The sequence below is a fragment of the Astatotilapia calliptera genome, chromosome 3, assembly GCF_900246225.1.
Source record: "Astatotilapia calliptera chromosome 3, fAstCal1.2, whole genome shotgun sequence".
NCBI lineage: Eukaryota > Metazoa > Chordata > Actinopteri > Cichliformes > Cichlidae > Astatotilapia > Astatotilapia calliptera.
Genome location: NC_039304.1, coordinates 29,051,605 through 29,062,857, shown reverse-complemented (window position 1 = coordinate 29,062,857; position 11,253 = coordinate 29,051,605). Strand labels below are relative to the sequence as shown.

Below are 11,253 nucleotides of genomic sequence, written 5' to 3'. Positions count from 1 at the left end.
GCACCATGTTGACCAGTCAAAAAAGTATATGGCAACATGACATTTGGTTGTTTAGGAAGAGGGGGGAGTTTTAGGAGTGACGGCGAGAGAGTGTGAGAGAGAGAGAGCAGAAAAAGAGAGAGAGAGAGAGTTTTGAGATGTGTGTTTGGAGTGTGTATTTAATGTGTTGTCTTGTGTAGTTAGTGTGTAGTGTTGTGGATAGTTTTGTGTTGTGTGTTAGAACAATGAGCTGACTGCTGTCTCCAGGTAGAAACAGGAATGATACACCTGCTGCTGTCAGACCTGCAGGTATCAGGCTGTGATATTCTCCTTTATAATGGACAGAAATTATTTTTTCCCCAACGGCACAAATAATTTGTGGCATCTTATTGAATGCAGAACACCCGATTGTTCTGTAAATAGTTTGAAATGGTTATAAAAACAGAGGTAAAAGGTAAATGGCTGCAAATAACTTTGTTGTTTGCAAAAGTTGTCCATATTATTGTAAAATTGACAATTTATATTTGCATTTAAAGTTATGAAATATAATTCAGTAAACATGTTTGCGCTTGTTACAGTAAAAAATATAACTTTCTACTTGGATTTTATGTTTTTTGTCTGATTTTAGATCAATTGTGTTAATACAGTATGTCAAAATGGAAACATAACTGTAATTTCAGACACATGAGGTTGTGCTGAAAAGGATGATACCAAACAAGACAAAGTAAATAATATGTAAATGTGAAATTTAGAGAAAAAATCAAAAGTAGTAAAAAATGAACAATTATACCCTGGACCCCAGAGGGTAAACATTTTTTTTTAAAGTAACGCGATAGTTACTTTTCAAGTTAATAATTACTTTTAGAATCTTGTAACTCAGTTACTTAGTCAGTTACTTTTTGAAGAAGTAACTAGTAACTATAATTAATTACTTTTAAGTAACTTGACCAACACTGCTTATAATACATAAAATAAGAAATTGTGTCTTATACTGTGACACTACAACAAATTTCCCACGTGTGGGACTAATAAAGGTTATCTTATCTTACCTGTCCCTACTCACTGGACACTGATTTTAGTTGTAACTGAGAAACACAAATGTTTCATTAGCTTTTCTTATATCTTTGCACATATTCACACATTTTTTAAATCCTCAAACAAATTTTTATATTAGGCAAAAATAAACATAGTAAACATAAATTGCAGTTTTGAACATTTTAAATTTATGAAGAAAAGAAAGCTATCCAAAACTTCCTGAAAATATGTGATTGACCATTCACACAACGGTGAGATTGATAACAACTGTTCTTCAAATACATTATTTTGATTTCTACTGTACTATTTAAGTTTGTTTTTTTTTCTTTTCATCGGAGTTAGCAGTTACAAGTAACATGGGTGACAGACTCACAGGCTGCTGAGTCAACTGGAGGCAAGGAGAAGGCACATTATCACATGAAAGAGCAAAACTGAAGTGGCCTGTTTACTGGCAAATGTGAGAGGAGACTTTGTGTTATTTTTGGTCAGCAGTGGTTTTCTCCTTGCAGTCGCACATAGATGGTATTTTCTTTCAGTCTTTTTCTTATTGATGAATCACAAAATCTGACCTTAACTGAAACAAGTGAAACCTGCAGTTCTTTGTATGTCGTTCTGGGTTCTTTTTTGACATGCAGATGAATATATATGTACTCTTGGAGTATTTTCTGTTGGCTAGCCAACAGAAACTGCTCTGAAGAGTAGAAAAGCTTTATATAAGAACCATTCCATTGACATTAAACTCAGCTTAGTACAGTTTATAGTTGATCGAAGTTAACTCATGACTGAACAAGGAAGAGCCATGACTTTTAGGCACAAGGCCAGGTAGATTTAGTTAGCTTCTTTTCTCCTAATGAAATAATTCTTAGCTAAATAAACAGTTTCTTGTATTTACTCATTATTTTTGTCTATTGTTACATTTTATTTGATGGCACAAAACATGTAACTGAAATCAGAAAGGGCAGAAATACTTTTCGGGCTGACATAAGGCGGACATGCAAGGTCTACACTGTACATGCACATTTGAGCCATTAACTCATATTAATTAGTCAATTGTTCTAATAACCTCTCCACTTTTCATTTAAAAATAAATTAACACTCCTAGAAGAAACTTTTGCAAACACTTCAGGGGTGAACTAGGTGCTGCTATTGTGACTCTACATTCAGTGCAATATGTAGTAAATTGCCTGTTGCAAATCTCCACAAATACAAATATAGGAACTCCTAATTTGACACTTGACCTGGATTTATATGCATTTGTTTGTTTTTATTAATAACCACTTTTTAAAAATCATTTAGGTCAACTTCTTTACAACTTGGCACTGAAACAAAAAGCTGTCCAATCTTCAACCAGTGGCACTGTGGGTATTGCTGGTAAGGCAGTTGATGGAAACAGAGATGCAAACTATCAAAGTGGGTCTTGTACACTTACCAATGCAGAATCTGATCCCTGGTGGAGGGTAGACCTGGTAAATGTGTATACAATTGGGACTGTAATGATAACCAATAGACAGGAATTGGAAAATGGGCTGGATGGTGCCGAAATCTGGATCGGAAATTCTACAGCAATCAGTGACCCTGAAAGTAACAGGTGACAGAGCTTGATTTATAACCGTAAGTCATTATTTATCATATCAATAGGACTTATTTATATTTATTCTTTACTTTTTCTTTTTGAATGTTTCATACATAGGTGTGCCGTCATCTCTCACATTCCCAGCGGACAAGCGTTTTATTTTCCATGTAACTCTGTGAAGGGACGCTACGTCACTGTGTTTTTACCAGGAAGTGCAAAGGTCCTAAGTCTCTGTGAGGTTGAAGTGTACTATGGTAAATACCTTCAATTCTTTACTTAATTCTTTATTTTTTATTTATATCAGTAAGGGGTGTGACCTGGGGCGGTCCTGACCCGTTTTGTGCCATGGGCGAACCCTCCCTCTACCGCCCCCCTTTGAGAAAAGCAGACAAGTCAACAATACACCTTTTCCAATTAATATGTAATTAATATTATATTGAAAACAGTCCAAAAGATTCAATAAACCACATCTGTGTCTACTGTCTGTCTACTGTTTACTATCATAGCCAAATTGCTAACAAACGAACCCCCCCCAGAAGTTGATTCTGTTCATCTGGACATAACATTTTCAGTGGGAGAAACATTTCGTCACTCATCCAAGTAACTTGTTTTTTTTTTTGTGTCCCGTTTGGATCTTTAGCCATCAGACTTGTTGTCTTAAGGCCAAGAAAGATGCCAAGCGGATTTATTTTACCAAGTGGATCATCATGGCCTTGCCATATTGGTCCATTTGATTGACCTTTATTATAATTATGTATTTATTTTATTTTCGGTTGATACAAACGGGACAGACATGACTGGGGGATAGCACAGGGAGAAAGAATGAAAGAAAGAGAGGGAGAGAAAGAAAACCAAAGGGGAGAAGGGACGGTGAGAAAGGGGGGAAGAAAAAAAGAAAAACAAACAAAACACCTGGATCACCTGCATGGAGAAAAAAAAAAAACAGAAGAGAAAGCAAACAAAAAAAGCGCAACATAATAAATACAGCACCATCACAATAAACTAGCTAGCAGTAGATAACAGTAGATACTAAATATTAAACGATATTGTGCAGCACGCAAGATAGACAGTGCACAATGTGCTTTGAGGCAGCAGCCAAGAAAGCTGTAGTCCTCGTCTGTGAACACCCGTGTGTACACCTGTGTGCATACCTGTGTGGATCAGCATGCTTGTATTCCAATGATCAAAGCTCATTGATCAAAGACCACTGATCAATGGCCATGAGTACCATTCAGAGAGAGTTGGGGAATCGCTGCAATCACAGCATTGTAAGATGGTGAAAGAGATGGTGCTCGGGCCAGCCAGAGAATCCCCGTCGCTCCGCCCCTCTCCTCCATGTGCAGCAAGCAGCAGGCGCACCAGGCTCACCACGCCAAAATGCAATGGTATGATATCGGGGAAGCATGCGTACGAGCAACTTTTTTTTGTTGTTGATGCCATGATGCCACCCCCACCACAATACTGCTCTGGGCTCCCACTGATGTCGCCCATATCAATAACTGCCACAGGTGGAAAACTCTGAAACTGCACAAAAAACATGTTTGTCTTTTTTAAAAACTCCGTTCTGATAATGCACTGACTTGGACTCATATACAACTGTACCTCTGATTTCTGTTTAAAATACTGCTGGCTGGTTCATAACCGTTGGTCATAGTAATATTACTTGTACTAAATATGTCGGATTATTAATTTTTGCCCTTGACAACCGCCCATGTTGTCCATTTCAAAAACTGCCACTGGGTGTGAGAGCCCAACCAAAAGAAATTATTGTCCTCTTGGTTTTCCTTCAAGGATACCCATTACCCAATGTGGCACTCAAAGGAGAAGCTGCCCAGTCATCTACACTCTCTGTTGCCACTGCGTCCAAAGCCATCGATGGCAGACGGAACTCGTTCTATAGCAATGGGTTCTGTAGCCACACGGCTGAAGACGAGACCAACCCCTGGTGGAGGGTGGACCTGCAGCGAAGCTTTACAATCACTGCTGTAAAAGTCACCAACAGAGGAGACTGCTGTGCTGAAAGACTGGATGGAGCTGAGATCAGAATAGGAAACTCACTGGAGAACAATGGAAACAATAATCCCAGGTAATGATGAATTTATATCAGTCAATGGTCATTATGATTTTTGTTTATTTATTTGTTTTATTTTACATTAATTTGAACAGAAATATTTCAGAGATTACAACATAAATATTATCCACCACATGATGCTCTAGTTCAGGACTCCATGCAATTCATGATCAGGGATTGTAACATCTATTCCTTTTTCTGAATCAAAAATAAAACAAACAAGCAAATGTTTCAGAGATTAGAGTCTACATATTATCCACCACATGCTGATTATTGCTCTTCTAGTTCAGGACTCCATGCTACCTCCTTAACATGAAGTCCATAATACTAACATAATGCTGCCCCCACACTCTCTGTTGTCAGGTGTGCTTCCATCTCACATATCAAAGCGGGTAAAACCTACACATACCGGTGTGATGGAGGCAGCATGGAGGGTCGCTTTGTGAACGTGTTTCTTCCTGGACAGATGAAGACTCTCACCCTGTGTGAAGTGGAGGTGTATGCTGCCCCAGCAGGTAGACTTTTAAGTGACTGGATCTGATCTACTGAAACACACCTCCCAAGTACTCATTCAAACAGTACAGTCATCAACTTGGTATGGGCCAGTGTTTGGGCCCTCAAAAGGTGTTGATGGGTGCAAAAATGGAAACTTGGACTCAGGATGCTGTACACACAATGATCAAGATCTGGGTCCCTGGTGGAGAGTAGACTTACAGGCTGTCTATAAAGTCAGTGCTGTCACCATCATCAACAGACAGGATGGTTATATTCCAAGGATTCTTGGGGCACAGATCCTGATCGGGAACTCGCTGGAACAAAATGGAAACCAAAACCCCAGGTAAGATCTGATTTCCGAGTAATACAACATTTCTCCATAAACATCAAGTTAATTCTTTTTCCTAATTAAGAAACATATATATGCTACAAACATTTCTAGTTATTTGTTTCAATTCAAGTTGTTTAAGTCCAATAAATACCTTGAAATTGTACGAAGGTAAGTGATGAACTGCCAGAGGTTAAAAAAAGTTATGGAAACGCAAAACTGAAAAATAATCATACAGAATCATACAAAAAGGCCTTTTTCAGGGAACACACAATATGCTACCAATTTAAAACTGTTCTGCAGAAATGGAGGTTGATCAAGCCTTGACTGGTGTTACCACGCCAGATCCGCGGCCCCGAACCGTAGTAAGGAAACCTCTGGCAGTTACTTGACTCGCAGCCGGCAACAGCTTACTATACAGGTCAACTCCGCTAGCAAGAAGATCGAGGGAGGCGTAGGAAACTGCTTTACCGAACCTTTATTTCTCCTCCAAGGCACGAACACCGCGTACAGTGGGCTGAAACAGTTTACTCACAGCGGGCATCGCCGATACAACTTTGGCTGCCGAGGGAGTTATTATATTCCTTTTATTTACTTTCTCTTCGTCTCATCTGTAGTTAACCGTTACTTTTCTTTTCCTTCTCCGCTCACCCTCACACACCCGACAGGCAGTTCCGCTACACACACCCGCATACATTTCCCATCAGTCTTCACCCTTAAAGGACCATGCCTGTAACACTACCCCCACTCTGGATGATAATTAAACCCTTAACATCATTCCAGCACATGAACCCCCCATTAACAAGGAAACATACAGCATTCGTGCCCCCAGTCCAAAAATGGCGATCCTTAGGATGGAACAATCTTGAAGTAGACAACTGTCCATATTTTAAGCACAAGAAAACATAGGATGTACAGGGTTCACTTTGAGGAGGGTGCAAGTCAATGTCCATATCCCGCCCTTCACATAGACAGTATTCATAAAGAAAGACATTAAGGCACTACAGCTGAACGTTTACCCCTATATCCAGCTTTACCTCATTAGTATAAACAGTTCAAACAATAACTTGCAGCCCGTCGACAGCCATGTTGCCAGGAAACAGCAAGACAAACAAGCCCAACAGTACACGTAAGAATAGCCCCCTGTAACAACTCAATTTACAACAGTCATATCACTTAACATATGTAACATGAACAATTTTTTTTTTTTTTTTTTTTTTTAACTACTGAGCAGGGCAGCGATCCGCCTACACCCCGACTCAGTTAGGACATACTAGCCTAGTGACTGACCCAGTCACCAAACATGTCCGGCGCCCGCCGCACACGCTGTGGTCTGGAACGGGGTGTGGACCTGAAGGAAGGGTGCTGTTCTGGTCCTTCAGCCCCATCCACGTAAGGCTGAACAGGGCTGGCTGGCAACCCACTACCATCTCCTTGAGCGGGTGGCGGAGAGCCAGCTCTCAGGGAAGCACCAGTATCTGGTTGATCTGCCCCAGCTGGGGTCTCCCACAAGTTGAAGGGGCCGAAATCAATGTCAGAATCGCTTTCGTCGAGCGCTGGAGGAGGCACCTCGGTGGGTGCTGCCTGGTCGGAGTCTTGGAAGACCCAGCTGTTGTCCAGCGGCGTTCTTGAGTGATAAGGCTTGAGTCTGTCGTGATGAACCACTTTAGCCTTTGCTCGGGGCCCCTTTTTAATGCAGTAGACTAAATCATCCAACAGGCCCACTACGAAGTAGGGGCCCTCATAGGAAGGCAGAAACTTGCGAACCTTGTGCCGCACTCTCTTGGTCCCTTTGATCAGATGCCACACTGCAGCGCCGACTGGATACTGAACTTGGCAGATATTCTTATCGTACTGTTTCTTAGCGCGCTTAACAGATTTCCAGAGAGCCTCCCGTGCCAGTTGGTGGGAAAGCTCCAGCCTTTCCCTGAGTTGCACCACATACTGTGGTGTAGTGCAGTTGGGGGTGTCGTCGGCCGGCAGACCCGCGACCAGGTCAATAGGCTCGGTTATCTCTCGGCCCAGAAGCATCATGTTTGGGGTCAATCCTGTGGAACTGTGCTTAGTTGCCCGATAAGCCATGACAGCATAGGGGATCATTATATCCCAGTCCCAGTGGCAGCGCTCCGCGGTGGTGGCTAAGGCCTTCTGCAGGGTAGCATTAAAACGCTCTACCTGGCCATCGGACTGTGGATGAAAGGGTGTGGTGCCTGTCTTTTTGATTCCGAACAGTTCACACATTCCCTGGAACACAGCCGACTCAAAATTGGTGCCCTGGTCGCTATGCAGAGACTGTGGGGCTCCATATCTACATACCCACTCCGCAACAACCTTTCCTGCCACCGTGGGCGCTTGTGCATCGGGGACTGGATAAGCCTCCACCCACTTGCTGAAGTAGTCTTGTACCACCAATATGAATCGGTTATGCCTTTCTGTTTCGTTCAACGGTCCCATCAGATCGACTGCAATCCTCTCCATGGGGGCGCCAACACGTACCGTGCCCATCGCTGCCTGGGGGGTTTTTGGGGCCGCGCCCTTTCAGCACAACTGGTGCAAGTGCGGCACCACAGGGTCACATCATCTTTCATGTTGTACCAGTAGTACCTATTCTTCAAGCGTGCCAGGGTCCTTTCTGCCCCAAAGTGGCCACCCACTGGGCCATCGTGCATCTGCTGCATTACGGAGTGACGATAGGCGTGAGGCAGAAGGATTTGGGGGAAAAACACATTACTTTCTGTACAGTGGAATTTCCTCACCAGCACTCCATCTTTTAGGTACAGTCTCTTCCACTGCGCCCAGTAGGCTTTGGTTGCGGGGCTGCATGCCGCTACATCGGCCCAGACGGGCCGACCTTCCCCTTTTTCCTTCCATTCCCAAACTGGGCCTATATCCACATCGTTCTTCTGGCTAGCCAAGAGCTGTTCTGGGGTCCAGCCACTGAACAAGCTAGTGTGATGGGACTCATCCACCCGGTGGATATTTGGGCAGGTGTCGTGGCTACTACTGGAACAACAGTCCACTGCTGCTACGGGTGCACACTCTGGTTCTGCTACCCGGCTTTTCCCATCGGTACCATCAGGCCCCACTACCCCCACTGGGGGCTGCCCTGGGGGGGTCATGCTGGTACCACAGTCCTCTAAGTTACACTGCACACCTTTATGCTCGAACCGGTCGCTGTTGATGGTGGGCTCTGGGAGTGTGCACGGGCATGAAGCGCGGCAGGGTCTCCTGGAAAGTGCATCCGCATTCTGGTGGTTTTTCCCAGGTCGGTGCAGCACCTGGAAGTTATACTCTGCCAGCTTCTCCAACCAGCGGGCCAGCTGGCCCTCGGGCTCCCTCAGCCTGGTCAGCCAGCGGAGGCTGCTATGGTCAGTCCGGACAGTGAACGGCCTACCCAGCAGGTACTGTCTGAAGTGGGAAGTGAACGCCACAACCGCCAGAAGCTCTCGCCTGGTCGTACAATAGTTTTGTTCGGTAGCCGACAGCCGCCTGCTCCCATAGGCCAAGACCCGCTCTTCGCCCCCTTGCACTTGGGAGAGAATCGCTCCAATCCCACAATTGCTGGCATCAGTGTCGAGGAAGAAGTCACCCTGGTCCAGTGGGTAACCCAGGACAGGGGCTGCCGTAAGCCGTCTTTTTAATTCCTGGAATGCTCCCTGGCAGTCGGCAGTCCAGTTAAAACGGGCATACTTCTTAGTGAGTTCGTGGAGGGGTTTAGCCACTGTGGCAAAGTCCTCCACGAACCGGCGGTAGTATGAGGCTAAGCCAACAAACTGACGCACTTCTGTGACGGTCCGCGGTGCAGGCCAGTCCGTCACCTGCTGGACTTTCTGGGGGTCCGTGGAAATACCTCCAGCAGAGATGATATGGCCCAGATAGGCCACCTGCTCCCGAAACAGGCAGCATTTAGATGGCTTCAGTTTTAGGTTGGCTCCACGCAATCTGATGAACACTTGCTCGAGCCGCTCCAGCATCTGGGTGCTATCCTGGCCCAGGACAATGATGTCATCTAGGTACACTAGGCATGTCTCCCACTGCAGCCCAGCCAGGACTCTGTCCATAAGCCTTTGGAATGTGGCCGGTGCGTTGCACAGTCCAAACGGCATCACATTCCACTCGAACAATCCCTTACGGGTACAAAATGCAGCTGCTTTTCGGGCTCTGGGGGTCATCTCTACCTGCCAGTACCCTGAAGTCAGGTCTAGTGTACTGAAGTACTTGGCAGTAGAAAGCGTGTCAAGGGTGTCCTGGATGCGTGGCAGGGGATAAGCGTCTTTAAGGGTTCGCTCATTTAGTGGTCTATAGTCCACGCATAGTCTGGGACTCTGGTCCTTCTTCTTCACCATCACAATTGGAGCAGCCCAGCCGCTATTGCTAGGTTGAGCTAGCCCAGCCTCCAAGCTCTGCTGTACTTGCTGGTCGGCCGCTATTTGTTTGTCCCCTGCCATCCTGCGCGGCGGGTGCTTAACTGGTGGTCCTGGCGTGGTCAGGATGTCATGCTGGACAACACCAGTGCGACCAAGGTCATTCGGGCCAGTGGAGAAGACATCACTGTAGGACCTCAGCAGGCCTGCCAGGTCGTAGCGGGCAACGTGAGTCAAACCGGGGCTGCTCTCGGCGTAAAGGGCCTGCAAATGGCTTGGTACAGAAGCAGGGGGAGTACCATTAAGTTCGAGGGCTGCCAGGACCCTTGGTGGGCGACCCCCCGACCCCTCCAGGACCTGCACGGGCTGAAGAACCCCTGCCACGGCACCACGCTTTAAGGTGACAGCTGCGGCCCCAGGGTTAAAGACTCTGATTGGGATGCTAGAGGGTTTACTAGGTTGCACAACTGCGTGAGCTACCAGTACTTGGTGCTTCTCCACAAAGCCCTTTGTAGGGCTTAGCATCATGTCTCTATGGGCGGCACAGTGGGAGCTGGAAAACCCGGGGACCACATACTCGCAGCCTGGTTCCAAAACCGTAGTGCGTGCCACCCTAACAACAAGCACCTGGGGTCGAGGGCCCACGCCAGAACATGGTATCTTTTCATTAAACAGGGTTATCTCTTGGCGGCCGTAGTCTAAGCAAGCGCACGATTGTTGCAGGAAAGGGTGCCCCAGAATAACTTCAGTGCCTTCAGCCATGTCGGCCAAAAGAAAGTCTACATTTTCCACACCGCTCCCCACCTGTACAGGCAGGATGACCTCGCCCAGAACGGCCAATCCCTCTGGACCAATGCCTTGTAGAGTCTGAGCAATGGATGCCTGCACCTGAGGTCTTGACTCTGCGGGGATGGTGTTAAAATAGTGGAGGGGCAGCACATTCCGCCGTGCACCAGAATCCAGCAAGGCCCGTATTTCCCGTCCCTGTATTGCTATCTGGACACACATCACATCTTGGCCTCCGTTGTGGAACACTGTGCCTGGGTCAGGGGCTGGGCCTCTAGCAGCTTTTACAGGCTTTTGGGCAGGTGAGCGAGGAGAGGGGCAGTTCCTCTGTAGATGTCCTATGCCGGAGCAGTTATGGCAAACAGCCTCCTTCCTGCTTGACCTGTTAGATGTGCTCCAGCTTTGGCGCCCACGCTGGATAGGTCTTTGGGCCCTCTCCGGTGGTTCATAACTTAGCATATGAACACTCTCCCGTAATGCAGCTGTTCGGGTCCCCTGTGCTGTAGAGACTCGTGGCCCTGGCTGCATAAGCTGTGTGACTGCCCTGGCGGCCCTTTTCGTTGTCTCAAACCTGTGGGCGATTTCATAGGCTCTTGCCAGGGTGCGTGGTTGTTCTTCCAAC

General features: G+C 46.0%; 1 protein-coding gene across 1 annotated transcript; it reads left to right on the top strand.

Moving 5' to 3' along the window:
• Positions 1 to 1,813: 1,813 nt before the first annotated feature.
• Positions 1,814 to 5,500, top strand: LOC113014027 (uncharacterized). The gene is made up of 6 exons (XM_026155337.1): positions 1,814 to 1,836; positions 2,366 to 2,602; positions 2,705 to 2,841; positions 4,379 to 4,673; positions 5,022 to 5,185; positions 5,223 to 5,500. Exons 1-6 carry the CDS (start codon positions 1,814 to 1,816, stop codon positions 5,498 to 5,500), a joined length of 1,134 nt encoding a protein of 377 aa, XP_026011122.1.
• The last annotated feature ends 5,753 nt before the right edge of the window (positions 5,501 to 11,253 follow it).

Bases quoted from the DNA above. Each gene is read 5' to 3' on its own strand.
- LOC113014027 (XM_026155337.1), top strand. From the start codon at position 1,814: ATGACTTTTAGGCACAAGGCCAG. The intron at 2,603-2,704 runs GTGACAGAGCTT...TTTCATACATAG, and splicing joins AGTGACCCTGAAAGTAACAG to GTGTGCCGTCATCTCTCACA. The intron at 5,186-5,222 runs GTGACTGGATCT...ACACCTCCCAAG, and splicing joins CCCAGCAGGTAGACTTTTAA to TACTCATTCAAACAGTACAG.